At 42.8% G+C, this 27915-nt stretch overlaps 1 protein-coding gene across 2 annotated transcripts in view; it reads left to right on the top strand.

Annotated features, from left to right (window-relative positions):
- Positions 1-27915, top strand: part of GRK5 (G protein-coupled receptor kinase 5) — a 153868-nt gene that overhangs the window by 106417 nt on the left and 19536 nt on the right. Inside the window, exons 5-11 of one of the 2 annotated variants that reach the window (XM_033065792.2) lie at positions 14474-14574; positions 17425-17517; positions 19592-19655; positions 20176-20316; positions 21424-21614; positions 26083-26120; positions 26930-27019. In XM_033065792.2, coding sequence (XP_032921683.1) covers positions 14474-14574; positions 17425-17517; positions 19592-19655; positions 20176-20316; positions 21424-21614; positions 26083-26120; positions 26930-27019 — 718 coding nt within the window. Of the gene's footprint in view, positions 1-14473; positions 14575-17420; positions 17518-19591; positions 19656-20175; positions 20317-21423; positions 21615-26082; positions 26121-26929; positions 27020-27915 lie in introns of those variants that run through there. The other variant, XM_033065793.1, reaches the window with a different exon arrangement.

Below are 27915 nucleotides of genomic sequence, written 5' to 3'. Positions count from 1 at the left end.
ATCCTCTGAAGAATTATTCCTTCTCCATGCACAGGAGCAGCATGATGGTTGTCACACCAGCCAGGTCAAGGTTTCTTGACTAGAATATTGCTTCTTTAAAAAAGGCTTTAACAATTTCCATGAAAAAGGCACTTAAAGCTGCCTTCTTGACTTCATAAGCCCCTAGGGCAGAAGTCCAACCCACAGGAAGTCTGAAATTTCTGAGGTTGTGAAATATGATGGTAAAACTGCTAAAATGAATTGGTCACAAATATTTCTTCCCTGTTTTTTTTCCTAATCTCAGCAGTTGAGTGGAAAAGGTTCAGTTTTAGGTCCAGTTCCATCTGTAAATGGCTCCATTGAACTGTTGAGTTAAACTGAACCCAACCTGGCTTCATTACCAGACTGCTTCTTGTACTGGAAGAGCAAAGAGATATATTTACCTTTGTACTGCTTTTAAATTAGGGTTTTACGTCTCCATGCAGCATTTTTGCCTTCCTGCCTGACAGCTGCCATGCCTTACTCTACTAAATCACTATCCCACTATTTGCTTTTTCACTGTAAATCACCTTGAGAGACTTGGAGAGACGCTATATAAAACTAAATTGATTTGAAATGGCTCTTAAGACAGTCTCCATATGCCATTATAGTTTATATTTGGACTCAGCTGGGTACTAAAAATGTTACTGAACAGGATGTCTAATGTGTATTGTTATCCCCATTATAATACTTCACAGAATATGAAGAACAGCACAGCATTAATTTTCTTATCTGAATTCCTGTCCAGTGCCCTTTCCTCCAGGAAATGCACAGAATAAAGACCATGTTTGCACTTTCTTTGCTGCAAGAGGTTAGCAGGGCACAGCAATAACCTCCTTACTCCAGTCTAAGGCTCTCAGTAGGGATTTTGGTAAACAAAACTATGTCTTTGTTTTTATGAACAATTATAGGATAAGGAAGGGAGGAAAAAGTCCCTTTGGAGGGACTCTGGGTGATCTGCAGTGCCTGGCCTTCACTGGTCTACTGGCAAAACTGCCCTTCTCTCAAATCAGGTTTTTATGGAGAAGAGAACATCTCCAAAAGATGGGTGAGATGAAATTAAAATGACACATGAGTCCTTCTGCTGGGCTAGGGCACACAGCTGAGTCAGGCTCCTGCTCACAGACACCTCTCCCATCTCTGTGCACCCTCAGAGTAGTTTCCTTTGACAGCAAGGACCTTTGCCTCTCTCCTTGAGATTTCTTCCCCTCCTTCCTATTTTACAACCCCCTAAATAAATGCAAACTTCAGGACTTGTGCTTGTGGGTGAGTCATCTTCACTGATCAGTGAAGCCCTTCCATCTCCCAGAGGGGAAGTTTCATTTATCACTTCTTAATGATTCTGGCTGAGTCCTGCAGGTCACACCATACCAAGAATTGGATTCCAGTCCTGAGACCTCTTTCTCCAACTGTTTAGCTTTACTAAATGCCTCCTAGGGAACATGTTATAATTAGCTTTTGGGATGGCCAGAACAAAAGTTGAATGCCACTCTAAGGGAAGCAGTGGAAGATAGAAACATTAAGCTTCTGTAAAGCAATCTGCAGAGTTTAATGCAAGACAGAGGCTCTGTGTTTTGAAAGGTGAGCCTTTAGGGACTGTTTTCTACATTGTTATCTTTCTCCTACAAATTCAGCTTATGTCACTTATATCCAGCAAGTCATCTCTGTCCCCCTGTAAACTTATTATCTTGCTGATAAAAGGCCAGCACAGAATCTCTTTTCACTGGCTGCAGTGGATGGCCCCTTGTCTAAGGCTTTTCTAAGAGTTATCTCCACAGCTAGTTTTCAAATTTTTCTAAACCTTACGCATTTCATTAATGACCCAATTGAAGTAAGCAGTGAATGAAGTGCCTGTCTGTCCACAGTGTGTTCCATGGAGTCAGGATGGGCTGGAATTATTTACTTGCTCAAAGTGTTATTCACTGAATCCTTTAGGCTCCTATTAGGAGACTTTTCAGGATGCTAAATGCTTAAATAGAAATACTGGCATCACTTGAGCCAGGAGAATTTTGCCATTTAATTAATTACCCTGGGACTTTGCCCTTTGCCTCGATGGATTTCTCATCTCCCCTTTCTATTGACTTCACTACTCTACGAGCACCATTTTAGCCAGACATGATAGCATTACTTAGGCCTCTGCTTTGCAGCTTGCATAATCAATACATAATCCAGTCTCCAGAGAAATCAATGTATAATTCCTGTTGTTGTTGCAGAGACAGTGCGATCGATATCTCTGCTGATCACTGTGTCTGAGTCCAGGAAAGTACCTTCTCAGTGGGCTTTCTGAAAAAGCTCATCTTTCCAAAGTTCAGTTCTGGGAAAATATCAGAGTGGCAGAACAGCAACTGTGTTACTCAAATTAATGCTTTCTAGTCAGAAATTATTTTAATGAACATTTGTCTGCCACTGGGCTGTAATGTAGGGTATCTGAAAAATCAGTTTTGTCTTGATTAGGAGTTCCTTTGCTATGGTCTCAGGCAAAAAGGCTTTTTTTCTCATGGTTTGAGAGTCCTATTTCCTCATCCTTTACCCACTGTTTACAATACAAATGTTAGTTAACTAAACACTTACTGAGGGCTTCTGTCTCTTGCAGTGGTGCCAAACTTGCAGCAGAGCCTGTGGAAACCACATGGAGCCTGCCCTGTCCTGATGATGCTGCCCCAGAATGGTCCTTGGGTGGTCCTGTGTCCTGTCCTTGGGACTCAGGAAGGGCTGCATCTGTAATGCCTTTGCTCAGACTGGCAGCAGGTCTGGGCTGGAGTCATTAACTCCACTGGTTTTGTGCTCACCAGAGCTGTTGAAGCTCTGCTTCTCTTTCCCTGATTTTCCAGAGAGGATGTGCACATGCCTCGTAACTGTTTGTCATTTTTGGTCAGGAAAAGCATTGGGATGCCTTGGCCATTGGGCAAAAGCCTCGTGGCCTCCCTGTGTTTGCTGGAATTACTCTGACTTGACCCTTTGGAAAATGGAAACTCGTTTCCACTAATGGATGTCAACCGCACATGTAAACCTGGCTTCCATCTGTGTGTGAGGCAGGGCAGGCCCCCCAGGCTGCTCCAGGGAACAGCCAGCCCATCCAAAAGGACTCTGCAGACACAGAGCAGATCTGCTCAGCACTATCTGGCAACAGGAAGCTGTATTTGCCTGTCCTTGGCTAATGAATATGCTAATTATAGTTTCCTCTTCCCTGCTTCAGGGTCATCTTTTCCCTATCCCCTCTGCATGCCCCTCCTGACTTATATTTGGTTTGTGTGGATTATCCAGTGGCCAAGGAATTTAATTCTAAAAGACTTTCAGGTCCATTCAGCTTTCCCAGAAACAGCTTCTTCTGCCTGAAAATTTTGCTCACAAGGGAAAAAAGGAATCAGCCTTTTCCAGCTGTCTGGAACACTGACTTGCAAAACATCCAGAAATCTGGAGGAGATGGCTTTTGTGTGTTTGCACAGAATGACATTAAAATAGACCTGTGGTGAGTCCAGCCTCTTGCATTCCCAGCACTCAGCCTTGGAGGCATCTGGATTGGAGAGATGAGATGAGATGACTCTTTCTGCCCACTGGCTACAGGGAGCCTGGGGAGACTCTGGGTGTCTCAGCTTTTAGATGATTAAAGTCTGATGAGGTGATTCCGTGCAGGGTGTAATGCAGAACACATTCAATTACCTTGCAGGGCATACCCACACAGGTTTCTGTGCACAATTTCTCAATAGTTCAGGAGTCCTTTGAAGACTTGACCTCCACAGCCCTTCCATTCCTCCACTTGCTGCAGCTTTGCTGGTTGGTTCAGTTTCAGATTTCTGAAACTAAAAGCATAATGGATCAGCTAACATCTCCCTGAGCTCAGGATTCCTTGTGCTAAACTCAGAAGCAGTAACAGGCAACCCCATGCTTGATCCCAGCAAAAAAGAGAACGAAGAGACACATGGTGAGAATGGAAGTTAACCACAGCTTACTTCCCACCTGATTCCCTTGTAATAGGAAATTAGAATTCTGGAAAGACATCTGGACACTTCAGCATCTGAGTGGCCTCACACAAATGGGTCAGGCAAATTTCTGTGAGATGCCTGAGGCTGACACCTTTGGCTGGGATGATGCAACTAGAATAATCAGTGAGCTGGTAGAGTGTGCTAGTTTAACTTGGAACCAGGAATCACAGGGTTTTATATTTCACAGAAAAAAAAAAATTAATTTCCTTAAAATATTGCTAGATAAGTGTAAAAAGTGAGATTTTTTAAAAGTCAGTTCTTTACAAATTGATTTAGAAATTATCAGCATATTTAAGTTATGGATATGTGAAAATTCAAGCTATTCCCATTGAATATTTTTCCCCCAGTAATCCAACAACACTAAAAAAAGTCATTTAACCTGCTTGCCAAGCTTTAGCATGCATGCTAATTTATTTTTTATAACCAAGTCAGACTCTGACCCGAGTCAAAAATCAAGCATATAGCAAGTTTATTATCCTTGCACTGATGTTGTTTGCCCAACAAGCAGAAGTGAGGAAGAGTGGAATATGCCGCTGCAAACAGCGTGTCATTCCCTACAATAAATGTCTTCTCTCCCAGCTCTTTGCAGATGGCTGGTGCCATATGATTGCTAATGGATTGTGTGATCCAGGTGATGTGGGAATGCCCTGTTTCCTGCAGTGATTTTGTTTGCCTTCCTGGGTGTTTCCAGTCTTTCTGTGAGTGGGTCACTAGTCCCTGCCTGATGTTTGTTTAATTCGTTTCCTAATTCTTTTCAAGATCTTCCTGGACTCTCTTTTGGATTTTCATTTTTTCATTCAAATGTTTCCTCAGGAGTTTGACCTACTAATGGAAAAAGATGAAGGCAAATTATATAAAATCCTCCCTGCAAGGAGTGCACTCAGTGTGGATCAGACTTCAGCTTGCAGGGGAAGGGTTACTCCTGTTTACAGCCTTGTGTCTCAGGAGTGAATTCAAGCAGGGATCTGTTTGTTTTCCTGCAAGAAAGCCATTCACTAACGTTTAGGTTGTAAATGAGTGTTTATATGTTTAGGGGTTGCTGGGGTTTTTTTTTGTTGTTTTTTGGTTTTTGTTTTTTTTTAATGGAACAAATGACATTTGGTTTACCAGATGAAGCCAAGCTATGACTATTGCAACATAAGGTTGCTTGGTAATGTTTAGGCCATCCATCAGTGCAGGAGGATGTTAAAAGGTAGGAAGGTCCTGATAAGAAGCTGGACACTGGGTGTTATCCAAACCTATTAAGCACATGTGACAAGAGAAAAAAACTTCCTGAGAAGGGAAGCTTTCAGAATTGTCCTGTTTGCTACTGGTAATAGTGGGAATACATTGTTCTTTATCAGATATCTGGCTGCTTGCAGCAATGCTCTGTAGCCATGGCTCCACTCTGTTGCCAACAAAAGTGGTTTTGTGACACTCCAAAGGATTGTGAGCGGCCTCACTGCAGGATGGACAGAAAATCCTGCTTTATATCAACCTTCTCTTCTCTGTTCCTTAACTACCCTCCTCATCCTGCTGACAGCCACAGGTTATTTCATCTGTTTTCATCCTGTAATCTGGGTGCAAAATGCTTTTAAGGCAGAAAAAGGGCAACAAGTAAAACAAAACTTTCCCTTCTCCTGCTTTAAGAGCAAGTTGATTTAAAACAATTTCAGCTGGCTGGTTTATGAGCATCCCTCCACCAATAAACCCATTGTCTACAGAAAGGAGGAAAAATGTGTTTCTTTGGTGAAGAAACCTCTATGAGCATGTTTCTAAAGAATCATTTTAAAGTATGGGTAGGGAAGGACTAGGGTTTGAAGATCCAGAAAAATATCCTGCCAAGCACTTCTTGTGAGGCCAAATTTCTCACTAATTGAAGTCAAAATCATATCTTCTGTGCTGACCAGTTTAGATTCTTAAAATAAGCTGTACCAAAACCCCGTAGCTGGTTGGGATTGCGGTGAGTGTTTCTGTTTAATTGAAGAGTAGTTTAATTGAAGTCTGCAGCTGATTCACTGGACTTGCAAAAGGAGATGATGAAGCAACTACATTTTGTCTCATGGGACAATTTGTTATTTCCAAATTACTTTCTATGGGGCTTTGGGTGTTTAAGCTCTGGTCACCAATAGGAGCCAGGAAGAATTTTCTCTTTCTTGAGCCTAGGCAGTCTTTTCCTTTGTTGCTCCGAAACTCCTGTTGTGGTTATGCCCCCAGATTTCTCTGAATCAAATAAGTCAACATTCCAAGGAAACCACACTGGACTGAAAAGCTTTATGTAGGAAACATGTTGACTCACACCATTTGCATGGCAGTTGCTTGTTTGCCATTCTCAGGAGCAGAAATGCGGTTTCTAGAAAGGAGCAGCTACAGAAATGTCTGCTGAGGAGAGAAAAAACAAGGTACAGCCAGATAGCAGGCCCTGTTGCTGACTTAGAGGAGAGCCAAAAAATAATTCATATCCTTCCTAAGCACTTGTCAGAAAGGGAACCTCAGAGGCTGCTGTTTTTCCAAGGAAGGGCATGGTTCTAGACTACAGCTTGTATCCCAGCACCAAAGAGGAAGGATGCTGGAAACCCAGGGGGGAAACTCATCCATTTCCTGCTGCTGGGCTTGCTGAGGCACAAGAGGAACCCTGAGGAGTCCAGGGCAAGTGAGGGAGCCTGAAGCTACTTCAGATGCACCACAACAAGGTGGTAGCACTGCCCTTTGTGCAGTGTGAGTATAACCCCTCCAGGCTAGAACATGCTCAGCTGCTTGCTGGGGGCTCTGTTATCTCCAGTCATTGTATTTTTCTGTGTCAATATGTGTTTTGATAGTTTAGTAGCATATGAGGGAAAACAGATTTGTCATGACTCCAGATCAGCTTGCAGCTACAAAACAAACCCCACAGCTGACAGACACTGATTATTTGCTTCACTCAGATACAGCAAGTGATCCTGCCCTGGTGTTGGGATTGGGCTCAATATTTCCTCTGCCACTGACCCTCTCTGTAATCCTAGATGAGGTATTTCATATCTTTGGCCCCTGCTCCCCCTCCCAGGGCTGGTGAGATTGGTTTGCTGGGGAAGCTCTGGCTCCCATGACGTGTCTGCAGTGCCTGGCACTATGGGCCCCCATTCTTAGGTGTCATGTCTGCACACTGTTGTAATAGATAAATTGCTACTAATAACACAGCTGCCTTCCATGCTCCCTGTCCACCTCTCTGCCAGCTCCTACATCTGTCATCTCAAAGCAAATATCCTGGAATTATGGAGCCTTTTGCTTTGCTGGTTCACCTCATACAGACACAAATGACTGTGGCAGGAAAAAAAAAAGTAAAAAGAAAATGCAGAAGTTGATTAGTTAAAGTGTTGCAGCTGCTCCTGATGTAGAATTGGCTGCTTACTACAGGCAGAGCTCAAACTGAGCAGATAAGATCAGACACAAGGAAAGGCAAAGGAATGTTCCAACATTTCTGTGTAACACCAAAAGGCATCAGGAGACTGCGTGTGCTGAGAAATGCTGGGATCCTTTCCCTCACCAGGAATGCCCAGCCTTGATTTCCCAACACCCAAATACAACCAAGACATTCCATCTCCTCATCTGCTGCTCGCCTCTGAATTTCCTGATGGGACACTGTGATCTTAAAGGTCTTTCCCAAGCTGAAGGATTTTGGATTCCCCCTGTCAGCCCCTTCACACTTTCCCCCAGTCAGTCCCTGGCTGCGTGGCTGGAACTTCCCTGGCTGGAGCTTAGACTGCTGGACGAAGCCAGAATTTCCAGGATTTTGTGTGTGAACTCTTCTTGTCTGAACATGCATCATCTCACACAAAAAATTCATTTTAGCCTGTTTCTGTCATAGTTTTGAGGTCTCTACTAGTAGCAAATCTAGTGGAGATTTTCAGACAGATTATATGTGGAACATTGCTGTCAACATCTGAAAATACACATATCATGAAGACAAATACTTGGAAGCAGAGGCAGCTCAAGAAAAGTTACAGCTTGAACTTTTGTCCATTGACTGAAACATTTTTAATTGTTTTAAGCCAGTTTGTCGTGGAATGTTTTCATAACCTGAAACATAACATATGCTGCACGTTATTTATTTTACGCAAGTGACTTTGAAAATAACTCATCATGTTTCAGTATCAGCTGCATGCCTGAAACTTGCCAGGAAAGCAGTTGTGTTTGTGACAGTTTGCATGAGGTCTATTCAATCTAAAGAGTTCTTTCTGGTTCATATAGTTTCTGTAGTGATGAACAGTTGTGCTGTAAGACACCCTGATGACTCACATCCACTGGCAGGAGCTGGTATGAAATGAAAGCCTGTACTTCTAGGTTTCTATTCTTTATTCACTAATTGCAAGAGACAATTGGACTGATTTGAGGAATCTGAGCATCTCCAGTTTTCATTTATCTCAGTGCAACTTCTTTGATTTCAGTCACAGGTGATGATCAAATCTTCTGCAAAACACATCCCTTAAGCTCCTGTTCACTGTTCTGTAAAATATTGTGAGATTGCCACCTAGCTCATGAAGACTTCCTCCTGCAATGAAGCTTTAATATTTTGAGGTTCTTAGATGAAAGTCATTGTGTAAGGATGAAGAATTACCTCTGAACTATGGACCTGCTCTGTTTCTTACAAAGTCAGTCTGGCCAAACTCAATGCTTTCCCTTTTTCTGGTCTGAAGTTCAGGGATCTGCAAGCCATGTCATTTATTTTGAGGAGATGGTGATGATTGAGACGATTTGAAACAGGGCTGTTGATTTGCAAAGATTCTTATTCCTTTCCTCAGAGCTGCAGGTTTCCTTTGCTGAGCACTCAGCAAACAAACTCCTTTCCTCATCTGCTCTCATGGCCATGCCATGTGCCTGTGCTTTATGAAGCCCAGTGTTTTCAAAATCACTGGTACAAAGGACTGGGAAAGGGCTCAAGAGCCTCTTGCATTGAACAGAGATCAAATACACTTAGATGATCAACAGATGTCTGAGTGCCCTTGGAGGTCTTTCAGACCTCTGAGAACAGATTCCACAATATTCATAGGCCTGTTCTTCTGCTTCCCTGTGTGAAAAATTAGAATAAAAAGCCTTCATATCCAATTAAGTGGATTTCTTCACATCATTCCCCCAGAGCAGAGCAGAATATGCAGAATAATTGATCCCTGCCCTCTTTATTAAAAACATTTCTATATTAAAAGACCTTTATCAAGTTTCACCCATGCTTTTCCAGACTAAACAGATCTAGTTCCTCAATGCTTTTCTCTGGGCTTTTTTTCCTAAGCATGTTTCCCAACACTCCAGGTACTTGGTGCTCTTGTCAGCTCTCTCTAGCTTTCTCAAATGGTGCTGACCCCACCTGGATATGTCTTTAGCTGGAGCCTCAACACATTCTCAGCCCACTTTATCATTTGGGCACTTTTCCCATGAAACAGCAGCACTGAATGCAATGAACCAGCTCTGCCCATGCAGGTTGTGTTTGTGCATTGCTCTGGGCTCTGGGAATGGCTGGGGACACCTGCTTCTCACCTCACCCCTGTTCCAGAAATGTGAACCCCAGCTGCTGGGATGCCAGGAAAATGCTTCTGTTCCTTGGAAATGCCAATCTCTGCTTGCTGCCTGCCTGCTTTCACTCCCACAGGCTTGGAGGCAGCACCTGTAGCACACCACGACTTGAGCAAGTAAAGTTTGAGTAAAGTTTGGAAGTTATCTCATAAGAAAAGGCAGAACAAATAACATATTTTCAAGAAAAAGTAAAAGAGAAAGTCTTCTGAATGCCTCCTTTGGTACTGCCAACACTTTAACTTGTTTGATAAAGAATTTGACTTGCTGATAAATAATAAATAAATATGTCCCCCACAAGCTGCAGGGAAACACTGGGAGATGTTGTGAGTCCATGGCAAACACACAGAGATGGCTTTGGGAGAAGGAGTTTTTGATGGCTGTCTGTTCAGTGAACTCAGCAGAGACTGGGTCTTGGAGGTCTGAGTGAAGCAGCCTGTAGCAAAACTTACAGAGCTGTCAGGAAAGGAGAGGCCACATTTAAAAGTGTAGTGATACAACATGACATTGAAAATGAGAGCTAATGGGGAGTCACACACTGCAAGCTTCCATCTGATCTGAACCACACTTTGCTACTCTCCAGTACTTCGGTGGGGTGCCATGCACCATACCATGCACTATACCATGCACCATGCCATGCACCATGCCATGCACCATGCACCACACCATGCACCATGCCATGCACCACCATGTTATGTACCATAGCATGCACCATGCCGTGCACCATGCCATGCACCACGCCATGCACCATACCATGCAGCATGCCATGCACCATAGCATGCCAGACAGCACCAGACACTGCTGCTGGACAGGACTCTGCTGGCATCCAAACCTTTTGTAGGCAAGAACACAACTAACCCTGGGCAAGTGTGAGGCATGTCAGCTGTTCTCATGCCATTTACAGAAAGGGAAGAACATCTGGGAGGGACTCTTTGTCTTATAAAGACAGAAAAAATAATATTTAGAAACGAGGACTTTTCTCACAGTGGGCTAATGGTGCTCAGAAGTAACTGAATATCCACTTCTTGTTTCTCAAATAACCACTAACACAATTCCTAGTTGCATTCTTTTCTTAAAAATTGAATGGGAGAGTATCATAAAAGTGAAGTATTGCTATGCCAGCAAAATATTTGTACAGAGGTTTTCCGTTTCTGGCCATAAAAGAGAAGGTACAGGAGGTAGGAGAATTTGGTTAAAACCTGGTAAAAGTAGCGTGGACTTTTGGACTATTATTAAAATATCTGATCAATAAAGATAATGTGATGAGAGAAATTTGTGTTGTAGGATCAACTTAAGCACATCTTGTGCTGCCATGAATTTGTTTTCAGTTCCATCTGCTTTACCCTAGTGTTAATCCGTGGATTTGACTGGCATAATTTCTGATTACATTATTGTAAGTGAGATCGAGAATCTCTCTCTTTGCCTTCAGGAAACAGAATAGCCATTAGGGAAAATATGGAACTGTACTTGTTATAACTCCCCAGTGTTTTGTTTTGAATGCAAGAAAGTGTAACTGGTTTCTGCAGGTGTTTCTGAAGAGTTAGCAGAATATTCTTTGTCACAAGCTCAGATGTAATGGTCTTAATCACGGTGTACAGCTCTCCTAGCTGCCACAGGACATTTAATATGTTGGGAAAGGTGTCTCTGTTCCCTTGTAAAAGCCAAATTTGCTTTTACAGCCATTGCCCATAATGCAGCAGGAGAATGGTGTTAATAACCATTTCATTGTGGCTGCAGAAATCTTCTGCACCCCTCCAGGGAACTTTTTCATCTGTAAATGGCCAAAGTGTTACCTTTGGAAGCTTTCCCTCTTGGGAGCCAAATGCTTCCTTGCACACATAACCTGAACTGCCTAATTGTTCTCCAGGGCAGCAAAAGTAGGTTGGTGGGTTGGGTTTTGGCTTGTAATTGTTTCTGGCTTTGTCTGAACTTCTGAAGGCTGTGGGCATGCACAGTATTCACACAGGGAAAGGGGCAGCCATGGCTGTTTAATGGGAGCAGGGGAGCTGTGGAATCTCGAGGAGATTCTCAGGAAGGATCATGCAGAGGCTCTCTGGAACTGTAGGCAGAGTTGGAAAGGGCTGGGGATGTTCCTCCCAGGCATGTGGTGCCCTGGACTCTGTCAAGGGCTGTAGAACAACACAAAATGTTTTACTGGGTCTACAAAGCTTTGGAAATGATCAGCCTTTGGAAAAAAAAAACAACTCTATTCCTTGTTGAAGAAAATGGAGTGGTCTAGGGAAGTGTTTGCACTGCACTCTGAGGCTTTAGTCCTTGCACAGGATTTCAGTGTGTTCGTGTCTTTGCCTACCTTGATGCTGCTACCTTGCTCCCAGTTTGTGCAGAGGAAGTAAAGACTCCGAGGTCAGCAATGTAAAACCAAGTGGTGACTGCATCTCCCACAAACTTGGAGAGAGGAATCACAGTTTGTGCCATTTGAAAATACTTCCCACACTGTCTTACCATTTCTTCTGCTCATCCTTCCCCCCTTTCACTACAAGAATTTAACTTCGTCTTCATGAATAAGAGTTAGCTGATGTTTATAATTTATTTTTTAAATGTACTTTGGTCTCAGACAAAGTTTGATGGAATTAGTACTCTAGTAATGTGTCATGTGTATGATCTCCAACACAACCTCAAGGCAGTTTACCTTCCTTTGGGAAATGAATTCCCAATGGGAGAAGAAGTTGCCTGGAATGAGTAAGAATCAGGTCACTTGGTCTAAATGACTAATTATGCAGTTTAGTACTTAGCTTTTGGATTCCAGTTTTGACCTCTAAATGCAGAACAAGTTCCAGATGTAGTCAGTAGTAACTTCAGTAAGAGGCCCCAGTTTGGATTTAACTGAAGTGCTACTCCACTCACATCAAAAGACACTCCTGGTCCTCAGCAGTCCCAAAACTGTGGAGTTCAGGGGTGTTTCTGTTCCCTGTAAATGAGAGATATGATAATCTAGAACCAGGGGCTGGACCACTGGATTCACAGCCACCTACCAACTTTGGGCTACCACTGAGCATGTATGTGCAAGTGTGTATCCACTGAGTACATAAATTGTAAATTAGAGGCATTCATTCATCTGGTTTCTAGCCAAAATCAACTGAAATACTGCTGATCATTAGGCTTTTGTTCATATCAGAATATTGCTTTAAAAGCCTTTGATTTAATCTGCTTCCCTGTGTTTTCCCCCAGTTGTTTTCAGTGCTGTAGGACTGGAAAACAGGATTTCTGAGGATTTTGGTAGTTCTTTCATTGCTTTCCCTCTTGCCTCTACATACTCTCTTGAACCAAAACTGGGATAGATTTTTTTGTGGGCATTTATAGTTACCTCAGTGGTCAATCAAGCTGAGAAAATCTGGCTTTGTCTCAGTCTCTGTCTTTTAGATGATAACATGAGGGGTTTATCTACCTCTCAAGAAACCATGAGACTTCTTAATTATTAGTAATCTACTCTGTCTGTGATTAAAAGTAGCTGTTCCCTAGATATCTTTTGCTGAGGAAATGGAGGAATATACTTAGGAGATGAGAAAACATTTCAGTGAGGTCAGAGGTGTCCCCAGCACGTTCTGCAGATTGTCTGTCAGGGCTGAGCAGTGAGAGTGCATTGCACAGCATGCACAGGCAGTTCTGCAAACCATGTTCCTATTTAAAAACATTCAAGTGGAACAAACTTACTTTTTCATGTCACAACCAGGATCATATTCACATTTCAGCAGTGGGAAGGAAAAGATAAAAGACTTAATTCAGCTTTCAACATGCTGGAGATTTTCTGTGGCTCCACCTCTGCCCCTTCCTCTGTCCTCATTCCCAGTGTTTTTGAACTCTGCCTGCAATGCATTTCAGTGCTTGCCAAGATATCTCTAACTAGGGGTGAGTTAATGAGAACATCTGGCCAGGAATGAGGGATGATGCTCTGTGACCCACCCACTCTGCACATCTGGTTGTGGGCATAGGCAGGGAACGTTACTGAGCATTAAGGCTTCTGCAAGGAGAGAGGATTTTATCATCTATGGCTGGGTTTATTGAAAGTACCCAAATCCAACTGGTTATATAAAGGGACGTTCATGTACATGGGAGAAATGCCTGTAAATAGGTGCACACACACAAATATATACTTTGGGATTTAATTACAGTATACAGTCAATGTGTAAGAATGTGGACTGCCTAAAAAGCTGTCTTTTTAGATAATTAGTCCCAAAAGTCCTAAACTGGTTAACCATCAAGGCATATTGCAAGAGACCTCTCTGGTAAGGGCTTTTTGCAGGGTTGAATTTACATTCTCTCCAAAGGGAGGAGAGGATAAAAAGAGTTTATGTGGTTGGTTGGCAAAGTTCCTTTTTGAAATTATTATTTTAAAGCTGCTCAATTATTTTTGTCTTTCTAAGGATGAACTAAGGTGTCCAGATACTTTTGTGAGCTTCTTTTTATAGATAGATAGATAGATGTAGATCTATATCAGTAAGTACCAATGCTCTGCTCCTATTTTGCTTTGCTGGTTAAAAAAAAAAAAAAAAAAAGGAAAAAAGGAAAAAGAAGATGGATTTTTCAGGCAGCACAATGAATCACCCATGAAGTGAAAACACTGGGCAAATTCTCTTTTGTTTAATAGAATGGCCTGCACACAGTTCAGGCCAGCACATTTTTCATGGGATGCAAGGGAGCAGTTCAAAGAATTGGCAAGGAGTGGATCCTGCATATTCATGAGGCTGGGCAAGGAGGTGAAGGTACAGGAGAAGGCAGAAAAGCAATGTGAGGATAGAGTGGAATGTGGAGCGAGTTGCCACGGTATCCTATTTTACTGCTCTTTGACGTAAAGCTCCTTTGCTTTTACACAACCGCTGGAATTGAATGGAAGCAGCTCAGGGGCATAAATAATGAATGTGCCTCTCACACGTTGAGAGAGGAGAATCTGCACCTCCACAGAGAGTTAATGTGCCCCTCTCTTCTCTCCCCAGTCTCCAGCCTACGTTCCCGAAGTCAGTCAAGAACTTATCCAGCAGACAGAGGAGAAACTCGAAAACAGCCCCTGCAAAGAGCTGTTCTCTCCCTGCACAAAGTAAGTATAACATGACACCTAAAAATCAGCTCAGCTTGTCAGGAATGTGCCAGGTGGAGATTTCATTCCAGTCTGAACCTGAGGCAGGTATCTTTGCCCACACTCCTAGAGGCAGAGCTGACCAGAGGTGAAGTCATTTCATCTGAACGAAATACAATAAATATTTCCATGCCATTGTATACGCTGCGCACAGGCACTTACTGTTTCAGGTATTTGACAGAGTGTCCCAGCCAAGTAAACCAGCCGTGGATTCCATGCTGTGTGAAAAGAGCTACGATGATAATGGGTCCAAAAAAAACATCTCTGTTTCAAAGTGAATAAAAATTAAGTGGCTATACAGTCCATTTAGACAGAGGAATGTGCAAACTTGCTCGGCATGGCTTTTCCAGAAAATCTTCACCAGGAGAACGGGGCTTTTTTAATGCTTTCTGTCTGCCTGTGCCGTCCAAACGAACGTGCTTTATTCCACCCTTTGTCTGGGAAAAGGCTTATCAGTTTCTGCAGCGATTTGTGCCATTATGTGCTAAAGCTCCAGGTATGCAATCTGCGTTTGCAAACCCTGCCCCGAGCTGTCCACGCCAGGAGATCATAAACCAATAAAAATATGAAAAGGAGGGATCATGGCACGCGGGCCCATGTGGTTCCTGGCTGAGCAGGGTTTGTTTTCCCTGGGTGATGTAATGGGAATTTGTAAAATTTGCTCCGCTGTCATTCATTGTTTTGACTCATTTCATTGACCTTTTCTGGTTCCAGTTATTCTTTGCGTTGGTAGGAGCTGTGGGTTATTTCTGGCCCTCTCTTATGGCACAGGCAGTTTCCTTGCATTGCCTGGTGTCCTGTAGAGATGCTCTGGGACTCACACCAGTTGTGGGTGCCAGTCCCAGTGACAAAGGCAGAGCTGTGCTCCACACAAACCCCCCTGGTGCCTGTTTCCAGCTCTCAAATCGGTTTGAAAGCTGACAGTTCCCTCCAAAATGCACTTTGTTGTTGCCAAAGAGGGGAACTGAAAAGCAAACAACTGCTGAAAGGCAGCTATTGTTCTTTTAAAATACGTGCAGCTTTTAATTAACTGAATGGAAGGGCGAGCATTGGACACCACTTAATGCAGGCTCCTTCCTTCATCCCAGCTGAAACTCAGGAATGAGCCAGGTTTGGGACCTTGTTAATAAATATGCTGATCATTTCACACGGACTAAAATGAGGTCAAAAGGAAGTTTTAAGAACTTGCTGTTGGTATTTACTGGTACTGGATGATGTTAATTTTGGAAGGGCTCACAGTCAGACCAGAAAAGGGAGCCATACATACAAATATGAAGGCTGCTGTCCTGGAGGAGCAGGGATGGGATGAGTTTCATTCAATCTTCATAGATAAAAAGCAATCTGCAAGAAAAATATGTGTATAACTTAACTTCTGCTTTTACCTTTAATATTTTGACTGACTGCTCCTGGCCTCCTCCAGCTTCACCTAGAATTCTGATGTTGAATTTGGACATTTGTTAAAGCAAATTAAGACTTACTTCTTATTTTATTTTGTAATCTTTAATCCATTAAGGGAAACTGTTATGATCTGTGTCCAGTCAAAGCTAATGAAGACAGCAACAATTTGACTTGTGCATACTGAACATGTGCAATTACCTGCCTTCTCCAAACTGATGGTGCAAGAATTAAAAAAAAAATAATGTTACAGCTGAGAAATTAAAAAAATACTAACCCATGAACAGGGAGGAACTAAACTGAGGGGACACATCACTCATGATGAGTTGTTTGCTCAGAGAACTGCCCCAGGGTAAGACACAGACCATCCATCCCCAGACTAGAACAGTCATTCAGAGAGGATTTCCTCCTTGCAGCAAGATCTGGAAATGTGTCTGCACACCTTCAGACATGGACACAAACGTGTCTGTATACAACCAGACAGAAATGCTCATTTCTTTGGGCACTTTTCACCCAAACCCAATTCTGTGCAGCCAATGCTGCCAGCAGGGGTGGGTGCAGGAGCCCCAGTTAAAAAAGCAAGAACCAACACCAGGAGCTGTTAAACAACATTTCCACCTTCATTTTAGACAGCTCCCAGCTCAGCCCATGTTTTCTTAGTTCCAAACCTTTGGCCTTTCTGACAGGGTGCCTGATGCTCCCTGGCTGTTTGCTGCCAGCCACAAGCAACAGAGTTTCTTCTCACATGTGTAGACTTTTCTTTTTATTCCTTTATTCCTTCCATTATGCGAAAGACTACATCCACTGCATGAGCCCCAAAATTCTTTTCTTGATCCAGAAGAAAATCCACATCCCTGTTCAGACTTTCCTTTCCTTGCTTTACTCTGCAAAGCACACAGCTATTAGGAAATCCCCTTTGACTTTAGTCACATGTACTAATTCTTCTATATAGCAAGAATTGAAACTGATCTTTTTGCTCAGAACGATGCCTCTGATGGTCTCTCTTCAATAGAAATAGGCTTCAGCCAGAAATTTTCTATCCAGATGTAAACATCCCTCAAAGTTTAGGAACTCAGTTCATGAGGATGTTGTTTCAGTTTACTAACAGAAGCAAAGACATTCACAGTCTGGTGGCTAACAACTTCTTTACAAGTCCATTAAAGCCAGTGGGAGTTGCCCTGATACTTTTCAGCAAACATCACCAGTATTCAGCTTGTATGAGGCCTCCTGTTATGAAATATATCAAGCACATCACTTTATATGGAAACAGTGAGCAAAATAAAATAAAAAATAAAGTACAAAATAAAGTAGAAATAACATAAAAGAAGTCTGGATTTTTTTCCTCTTGTTTTGTTTCTTTTTTTGCTCAAAGTTCAGGATTATAAAATGCTTATATATCCTTTTCATCTGAGATAGATCTGTCCTTGACCACCTCAGTGGGGAACCATTCCAAGAATACCTGAACAGCATGTACTTCGACAGGTTTCTTCAGTGGAAGTGGTTGGAAAGGTAAGTGTCACAAATTTTTTTTTAATAAAAATAAAGGTTCATCTTTACTCCATGCAAAGTCTGTAGAATATGCTCAAAATCTGAATATTGAGATGGTGTTTCCTTCTACAGCTCAAGTGTTTGACCATGTAATGGTCTTAGGTACATTAAACATATTGGGTATGATTAATGTACATTCAGCAACTTCAGCTGTCTTTGTGTTTAGCTACCCCCTGAATGTGGTGACTTTTTGTCTGGACCAGTTGTCACTGTTACTAAATCACTCTAAACAGAGAAAAAATGTGGCATATAGCTCCTCTCACTGTATTTATTGGCTGGACATTCCTGAGCACATTTAATAACCAGGCAGCCTTAGTGGGTATTAATTTGCAAGGAAAGGGGCTTGTGCCTTCCCCTTGTCAGGGAGTGCTGCAGCAGACGGTCACTGCTGGGTGACAGTGACCTTGAGCTGAGAGAAGCCCCATTTTCCACAAATGGAATTAATTAGAGCAGATGAGCTAGGGCCGGATCCATGAGCGGTGTGTGTCAGCAGGACGCCTCCAGATCAAAGGAGCTGTGCCAGTTCCTCTCCCTGGAAAGCTGCAAAGCTGCTGCTCCAGAGGGGTGGGCAAAGGGAAGAGCCGTTTCATGCCAAGACATGCTCCACATGCCATCTTCACTGAGCCCAGCATTTACTCTTCCATTTCAATTAAAAAACATTGGGTGATTCATCTCTAGCCAGGCTATTTCCTATCTGTTTTCACATTAGGGATAACAAATTTTCTGCAGTGCTTTGAGGATTTTGTTTTCCATTGCCCCAACAAGAGTGACAAGCTATGGATGCCTGGCTTAAGAAACTGGGAGAATTGCTTTTAAGATCAGCAAAGAGATGTTAGTAGCATGGAGTGATCAACAGCTCCTTCTGAAAGCTTGCTGGCTCCAAAGGAGCAGTCACAGAGTCCATTTATTCCATTGCTGAACATGTAGTTATCACTACTAATTGTTGCTCTTAACCCCAAAAGCATTTGCAGCAGCCTCGTGGATTACTGAAAATAACATCTTTTCCTCGTCTAGTTTTTGCTGTCTGCATACTATTCTTCCCCTACTTTGGAAAACAATAATGGGCATTAATAAAAGGATTTTACTTCAGCATTTATTCTTCATTGTCATCAACCTCATCATGCCTGTGGTGGGAACAGCCACGTTACTGTGCTCCCTCTGCAGGCTGGCTGCCAGCCAGAGGGGAGCAAGGAGAGCAGGAATATTCCCATCCACTGCTGGGATCCTTGTAAAACCCTGCTGCTGGAAACAAAACGGGATCTCGCTGAGCCTAGAACTCTTCTTCTGTCATGTTATAAAACTTTTACAGTGGCAAAGTTGGATGTAGAGTTGTGGTGGAGCAGATTTTGTGGGAAGCCTGGGAGATTGTATGGGGATGTCTTATTTAACCTGAATTTAGCTCTTGCTCCCTTCTTGCCCGTGATGCTCCCCCAGAGGGAATGGGCTGGCTTGGATCTTGTCCTCCTGCTTTCCCAGCCTGCAAATGTCACATAAATCCACCTCTCCTGCTCCCAGGATTGTTTCTGCCTTTCATTCATATCAGTTCCATGTCTTGTTTAACACAAGTATTTTCTGGTGGTTTGAATTTTGAATCTCTTTTTCTCATCTTGCTGGCAAAGCAGAGCAATGTGTTAGCCCATCCTATATGTCATGGGAATTAATATCTTACTGGAAGATCTCAGGCTTCCTCTTTGCTTATCAAAGGCCAAAGCTGTATAATGGAGATACAGAACCCTCCATGGTCCTAAGATGCTAGCAGAAATTATACTGATGACTCACTAATGTGTTGTATTTTATTACAGCTTAATATGTTGGAATTGAAAAGTTCAAGCCATACATAGTATTGAAGTAATGTAATTACATAATTATATATTATATTATATAATACAATTACCTTGAAATAATGGGATTATATAATATTTATCTATTTTGCTTTTCAAAAGTATGCTCTGAAATAAATAAATCACACACAGTGCATTAAACATAGTGTGGTGGGGGTTTTATTTAGTTATTTATTTATTTCCTTTTCTTCCAGGCAACCAGTAACAAAAAACACATTTCGGCAGTACAGGGTGCTGGGGAAAGGCGGCTTTGGGGAGGTGAGTAATTCTGAAACTTTCTGTTCATGGTGTTTCTTACCTTTTAGACACTACAGGTGTCTAAAAATGTGACAGAGGCTGATTTTCATTAATTGCTGACAGTTCTGCTTAACCCCTCATGACCCTGCAATCTCAAAAGGACACTTTCCAGAGTTATTTTGTGTTCAGCTGTTGCATCCGCAGTGGAATTGGGGTCACTCCCTTAATTGTATTTTCCTGGTGTCTGGAAGTGGCAGCAGAGGCAGGGGAGGTGCAGACTCAGAGATCACAATCCGCACAGACAAAAGGAGGTGGGAGAGGAAGCAGGCGGAGGAAAGTGCAATAATAATTCAACCAATATTCCACAGCAGGTTTGGAAACAGTAGTCAGTCCCCCGCCTGCCCCGCCTAAGCCTGGCTCACTAAGCCGCCGTCTCTCGCCTTAAAAGGACTTAAACCCGAGGAGATGGTGAGGAGTAAAGCTGAGCCCAGACACAGCGTTTGCTTCGAATTACCCGGCAATTGTTGTGCTCCCTTTGCAGGTCTGCGCCTGCCAAGTGCGAGCCACGGGGAAGATGTACGCCTGCAAGAGATTAGAGAAGAAGAGGATAAAGAAGAGGAAAGGCGAATCCATGGCACTCAACGAGAAGCAGATTTTAGAAAAAGTCAATAGTCAGTTTGTAGTGAGTATTGACCTCCGTGGTTCCCCGCTCACCTGCTGAGCGTGTTCTGGTTGAATGCGGTGCCTCCTCCATCTCCTGCTCCTGGGAAGGTGCCAGGAGCTGAATCCCTTTGCTTTGCACCTTAGCCCTGCTCCAGGTACCTCTGCTGAGCTTCACTTTAGTCTCTGGTCCGTGAGAAATGCAGCAGTCAAGGGACCTGTGCCTGTAAAGCATGATGTGTTTTACAGCCTTGGCCTGCATCACAGCTGCATCAGGATGAGCTGTTTTATCCAGGGTCATTACCTGGATTCCCAGGGAGAGAGATGCTTGGAGGAGACTGAAGGAGATTCAACCCAAACAGATCAGATGAGATGAGATTGGCTTGCAGAAGCATCTGCTTAGGTGCTGGTGAGGTGGAGCTGGTCAGCCTGATGCAGGGCTGTCCTGAGTCACACCAGCTCTTGTGCCTCCTTTAAAACTTGCCTTAGATTTAAAAGAATTTTTTTTTTAAAGTACTGTCTCAACATCTGCCATGTTCTCTATACTTATTTCAGGAAACACCATGTATACAACACACGCAAGGTGTTTGCTTACACGTTTACTTGTTTCTGCCAGAGGATGGCACACATTTAAAAATGATGAATATGTTTTAGCTGGTCTGATTTTTCCTTGGGCACCCACCAGAGCCTCTCAGGGATGATGCTGACCTTCACTCCCTGTGACAGCCCATTTGATCACCTCAGGACTGGGATATCTGGGCCTTCCAGGGAACTCACTGAGATGCAAAAAGGTGCAGCAGGAGGTGTAGATTCCCTTGATTACTAAGATTTCTCATACATGGGAAAATATGCCTGGAATTAGTATGTTTGTCCAGCCTCTGAAGCCATCTGAGCCTTGAGAGTTTCTGGTGATAAATAGGCTGGATTCCACAAATTAATCTCTATAATCCTAATATCTGACTTTTCTGTACTTTTAAAATATATGTTTACCATTGTAAGAAAGCCCATACCAAATTCAGTCAATGTATTTTTATTTTCATTTTCTGTAGAAAATCCTTAATGAAAAGCTAGCATTTCCTTCTTAGCAGCCATCTGAACTGTCACAACTGTGCTGCAAATGTTTTTCTAGGTCAATTTAGCCTATGCCTATGAAACAAAGGATGCACTGTGTTTAGTTCTGACCATAATGAACGGAGGTGACCTGAAGTTTCATATCTACAACATGGGAAACCCAGGCTTTGAGGAGGAAAGAGCTTTGTTTTATGCAGCAGAGATTCTTTGTGGCTTGGAAGACCTACACAGAGAAAATACTGTGTACAGGTAAGCACTCTCTAGAGTCTTAGGGTGTCTTTTCTGGGTAGGAAAGAATTGTCTGCTTCCTCCCTACTTGTTGTGGTGCTGTACAGCTGAGATGCTTTGGCTGAAATTTTGCAGAGCCTTGTGTAAATACAACATGATACAGTAATCATGGAAGGAAGCAGTTGCTTCCCTAAATACATCCTGTCTAAATTATCCAGAACTAGCACGAAGCTCCCCAAACCCTACCTCAGCATGCACTGGGTGACATAAGAACATGATGGAAGTTCCTTTAAAGGGATTTCATTAAGAAATCAACTTCCTAGTTGGGATGAAATGGAGATCATGCCATCCAAGCCTCTATTTTAATTAGCTGGGTTGTATTGCACGAGGGGCTGCAGCACATCAGATGTGGCAAAACTTCTGTTGCGGAGGGCGTGCAATCCCAGGAGAGTGTCTGAGACAGAGAGCAGGGATTTCCACTGGTGTGAGTGTGATTAGCTAGATAGAATCATGGTGATCCTGGCGTGCCAGCCATGGAAGGGGGCCCATTCCCAGGCACACAGCAGAGGATCCTGCTGGCAGCATCCCGCCATCCATGGGTGCAGCCAGCGGGCACGGCGCTGCCCGGCGCCGCCGCTTCCAGGAGGGCAGATCCCAACTTCTCAGCTTCCAGTTTGGCTTGCAGCTCTACACAAGCACTTTTCCAGGGCAGGCTGGATAAGCAAGCAGATTGCAGACGGCATTCTTGTGACTCCACGAGGATTTATTTTTTTTAATCAGCAGCCACTGTAGTTGTAAACAAGGGTTCATGTTTGTCTTCATCATCCCCGCTTGTGAAATCATCGTTGCTGGCATTCACAGCAGAAGAGGGCCTGTAAATTGATGAAAGAACTTCCAAGGACAATGATTAATAGACAATAAGATGCTATTTTTAAAAGCCAAGCCACACTTTAAATCATTCGATATGCCTGTGTGTAATACATGGGATGCATGTGCTCGTATGCATAGAAATTGCAATATTGCTGTTCCTTGGAGATCTCTAACAAACTGACTCTTGGTTGCCTTGCATCTTGCTGGCACGCAGAGGGCAGACAGATAACATGCTGATTCAGTTGGTGCTCACCCAAGAAGGAGGTTTTTTCTTTCCCCAAGGAATGAAATGGTACTAAGTGTTTAATGTCAATTGAAAAATCAAATTGTAAGTGAAGTGTCTGGCTTCCTTTTCCCTTAGAAAACCTCCTAGCACATTTTCAAAAGTTTTAGGAGGTAGTATAGTGTCTCACAATCATATTTTATTTTTGAAAAATTGACTGTTACATTCATAACATGGCTGGTAAAATGCCATACTAATGCCATTTTCTAATAGAACAAATCAGATCTGACCACCTAAAATCATGCATGGCTCTGAGAGAAATGGCCCCTACTTCCTTAAGCAGGAGTTTTCATGCTACTCTTAAAAGAGCTGCTACTTTACACCTCAGATGGCACATTCATTTTGGTGATGAATGATAGTACATCTTTGTAGGTGACATTTTCTAGCAGTATTTCAGGAGCATCTGCAGAGACCCCTCATTTGTAACAGCACAGTGCAGTGTGGGACCCATGAGAAGTGCTATATAGGTCAATAAAATACAGCAGCTAAATGCTACCACCTTCTCAAGGCGAATAATTCATCACAAAACACTTATTCTTCAGACTTAATTTCATTTTCTATAAACAAAATGCTCCTGAGTAAATCACAGCGTTGGAAAATGCATCCCATCTCCTGGGCTGCTGCTGACGCACGCTGCAGACGTGACCTGGGAGAACAACCAGGCTCACAGTCAGATTTATCTCATTCAGAATTCCCTTGTCAAACATGGCTCTTGTGTTGCATTTCTCAACTGTGTTGTGTTAGTAAAGGTCAATGGGTTGGTTGTTCATGGAAAGCAAATGTAAAGAGCTGCTGGTTCTCCTCAAATTATTTATATATATATATAAAATTTTATATTACATTATTTATATTATGTATTTATAAGTTTATTTATGTTTTATATGTGTATTTGTGTGTATATATCTGCAGTACTTTTATTCTATATAAATATTTTTAATGTATATAATTTTTAAAAATTTATAGTATATAGTATAGTATGCCTGGAAGCTCCAGTCAGCATCAAGTTCACATTGTCCCAGGCATTGCACAAATACATGGTAAAGCCTTGTCCACAGTGATTAATTGAGTTGTTTAGGCTGTCCTGCACAGCCAAACAATTGCCTTTTGAGCATGGGCACAGTGCCAGCAGTTGATGTTTCAGTATGTTTGGGCAAAGCTATTTTACAAATGGGAAGCTGAGCCTTTGGGAAGTAGCTTTATGTGTCAGTGTGTCCCCCAGGGAGTTTGATTCCTCCTGGACATTTCAGTCGTGAGCCCTTGGAAGTGCTGGCCATGTAAAGGAAGCCAGTCTTGATCCTGAGGAACGAGAAGTCTGAAAACAGGAATGACAACTGATGTCTGGGAGGGGAGGCAAGCTTCCTCTAATAGCCCTGAATCACAGAGGACTGTAAGGACTGAACTGGTGTTCTCAGAGTCCTTGTGGGGTCTCTTATTTTCTCATTCAAAGAGAACATTTCCCAAATTGCACCTAAGATTCTTGTCATTGCCCCTAGTTTTAAGTGGGACTGATAACTGCTGAGCAGAAGATGAAGTAACTGATGAAGGCTGAGTTATTCAAGGAAATGATTCTTACAGGATTTAGAACACATTTTCAAAAATAAATAGATGATGCCCTTGATTGTGCTGCTCCAGCACTGGAAACCTTCTGCTGGTAGGCAGGGAAAGCCCACAGTGGTATGTTAAACAAAATCATAGCTTCTCCTCAGAATTCAGCTGCCCTTCACATATTTCAGCATTGTTTATTTGAAAAGTAGGCTTGGCACCCCTGGGCACTGGGTGAGGTTTATCTTGGAGGTCAGGAAGGTCTGAAGCAAGCAAGGAGAGGAGATTACTCACAGCGCCCTGTGTTTTGCTTGAAATCATAAATAAAAACAAGGCAAGTTTCAAAATTCCAATCTTGGCATTTTGAAAACTATAAAATACCCCTCTCCATGCACAGGAAAATTCCTGATACTGGAGTGGTCCAGCTGGAGAGGTGGGGTGGGCTCCTGCCCAGGCTCTGCTCTGCCCTGCTCCCTGGTGCAGGGTTTCTCTTGCACACACCCTGTTTGCTCTTTGCTCAGAAATGCCTCTTGCTGGGAAGTTAACAGAACCAAGCTGGTTCACAGATGCAAGGAGACCTTACAAAAAGAAGAGGCCAAGCAGTGCTTGGATTTGCACCAGGCTAAGCACTGTCTTTAGATAAAAGCCAGGGCATGATGTGGTGAATTGAAGGAACGCTGTTCTCCCTGCCTCACCCAGCTGCTGGTGCCTCATTCGGGCTCCTGAGCCAGCACAGCCCAGTCCTGGGGCACTTGTGGGACACTCCCTGCCCAGCATGTCCATCTCTGACACCTCTCCCATCTCCCAGGCTGGCTTCACTCCCTCTCTGCTCAGGCAGGATGGGATGGAGCCTGCCTGGCTCCCACCTCAGCAGCAGCCCAGGGATGGCAGCGCTGCAGAGCTGTGCTGGGCTGGGAAAGGTCTGAGATCAGCCTTGGTCAAGGAGGGACAGCGTGGCTGGGCTGGGAAGCTTCTCAAAGCAGCAGCTGGTGGAGCAGGTTTTGTGCAGACAAACCTTTCACAAGAATGATCTGCCAAGGCTCTGCTAAATACATGAAAACTGAGATTATTTACTTCTGAGGTTTATACCTTGCACAGATTTGGGGATTTATTTTTTTCTTTTTTTCAGGAACAGTAAAAGGCACATCTTTGACATCACATTGACCACCTTGCCAATTTTCGTGGCATTGCTCCCAACCACACAGACACTAGAGTTTCACAAATGTTTTTAATAGGAATCTTAATCTGGGCACAGCATTTTCCCCTCTGCCCTGCATTTTCCAAACTCAACAAAATTACTGCACATGTGTGCCAGTGCATGGACACACATTCACATATTTGGTGTGACTCAGATGCCAGGTGGAAAATTTGAGCCCAACAGATTGCTGTTTCCATTTTCACATATAAATAAAATACTTTAAAACCTAATATATATATATATATTTTTACCATAATATTTTATAACAGAAAATATTAGTGAGATTTTACAATACACAGGACTACGGGGGTTCATTTACAGGGCTTGCAGGACTAGAGGGGTGAGTCCATTATAGAGTAGATTAGGAGCTAAAAGCTTGGCTTAGTGCAATATTGTAACTCCAGTTTAGAACAAGACATATGGTTTCAGTCTATCTGTGAAGTGAGTTGTAAAAGGTTGTATTGGTTTCAGGAGTTCCTCTCTGTTTGAGTTGACACTCAGCTGCTTTATTACAAGTAATAAATGCCCTCACACAGTTGTATGGTTATGTTATCAAAACCAGCTTCACACCCATAACTGCTATCTTTCATTTCCAGAGATCTGAAGCCAGAAAATATCCTGCTGGATGATTATGGTAAGTCTCGGAGGTTTACAGAGATGCTTTCACAGTAAAGTAGATTAAGTTAGTTTTAGGATATGTATTGCACAATGACAAATAGTGCTGTGCAGTGATTAAGAGGCTCAGCATACACTAGAATTGCTGTCCTGGGTGGGTGAGCTGCTGAGCTCTGTGCACAGATGGAAGGAAGCAGCCGTGCCCTCAGCAGGGGCTGTTCTCAAGAACTTGGCGTTGCTGGGGCCCTCTGCCTTCCCTTGCTGATTTTCCATCCTTGTTGCAAGGCTGATGCAACACAAAAGGAGCTCTAATTTCTAAATCTGTGCTTCCCTCTCTGTTTTTGAAAGTACTTTCATGCTCTGCTGAGGCAAGTCTGGCTTTATGCAAACCCAGGTACCCGTTCGTTGCTGAGGGCAGTGATAATCAAATCTGGTGCTGGCTTGCAGACCAGATGTACCCTCTTCAGCCATCAGAGTTACAGAATTGTGTCAGCCCATCCATCCTCAGTGATCACTTCAAGATACTTCCCCACAGCATGCTTCTCTCTGCCTTTTCTCATGGGTTTTAAAATACCTAAAACAATCCACTGCAGTCCACAGCCTTGCTGTTAACATTTATTTCCCTGTGTTGTAGTGCCCTTACTAATTCCTCTTTTTCATATCAATGAAACTGCTCCAATCCAGTGATTCAGAACACTCTTTTCTTAAAATGTCCAAGCAGTAAATTGCAGGAGTGTTTTAGCAATGACCACAGTTGTGGGTTTTGGACTAATTTGGGTCAGGTCGTTATATCTACTTTGTGTTGTTTTGTTTCTTTTTTCCTTCCAGGCCATATTAGAATATCTGATTTGGGTCTGGCTGTTAAAATCCCCGAGGGTGAATCAATCCGTGGAAGAGTAGGAACAGTAGGGTATATGGGTAAGTCTTCCACAGCTCATCTTTTTAAAAATTTGCTGAGATTACATGAGATTTACAGATATTTCTGCCAAGTAAGCTTGAGGAAAAGAATAAAAAATATTCACAGTTCAGCTGGGTCCAGTTCCATGCAGTAACTCCCACAGAAATCCTGGTAGTGAAAATCAGGAAGGGTGAAAGGATGAACCTCTACAGCTCTCAGTGAGGCTGGTCTGTAACCTTAAATCAGCAAAGCAAACTGGAAGGGGAGACAGCAGCTGGGATTCTAGTGATTTTAGTGTAGATTTATTTTAGGAGGGTTATGTGCCTAAACAGAGGTTTCTTTCTAGTTGCTGCTTTGTGTAGGATAAATATTATAATATAAATATATTTGTATGGTTGTGATAAAATGGGTAAGTCCACACCTCTGCTCCTCTTGAGCTTTCCTCTGTGTGCAGGGCAGGCTGCACAAAAGACAAGTAGGGATTTGTACATTGGTTAAAAAAAATCCCCAAAACTTCATTCCCTTATGTAACTAGATCTGTTTTCTAAACTCAGTGTAATTATTTTCATGCATTCTCTGGGTGGGCATATTTCTTGGAGTAAAAATTGCTTATGCTTATTTGACTGAATAGAAACTAGCTGATGTGAGCCACTGTTACACCATATGGAGACTTTAATGAAAGCAAGCAAATCAGTTGTCATGTCTAAATTTTGTTATCCCAGTGTAAGTTTGCGTGCACACTAAGGCTCTGTGCTTGTGAGCACGTGCAGATGTGTGTTTGCACCCATGCATGGAGGTGAGGGTGCCTGCAAGACAGTGGCTATCTGCCCAAAAAGCATTGTCTGTGGTTGCAACACAAAATTAATGGATTGGAGTTTCTTTAAAGGGGGAAAAGAAAAGCCATGAATTGACTAAA

This window comes from Catharus ustulatus, chromosome 8, assembly GCF_009819885.2.
Source record: "Catharus ustulatus isolate bCatUst1 chromosome 8, bCatUst1.pri.v2, whole genome shotgun sequence".
NCBI classification, from domain to species: Eukaryota; Metazoa; Chordata; class Aves; order Passeriformes; family Turdidae; genus Catharus; species Catharus ustulatus.
The sequence above is the reverse complement of the archived record's forward strand: the minus strand, read 5'-3'. Positions and strand labels throughout refer to the sequence as shown.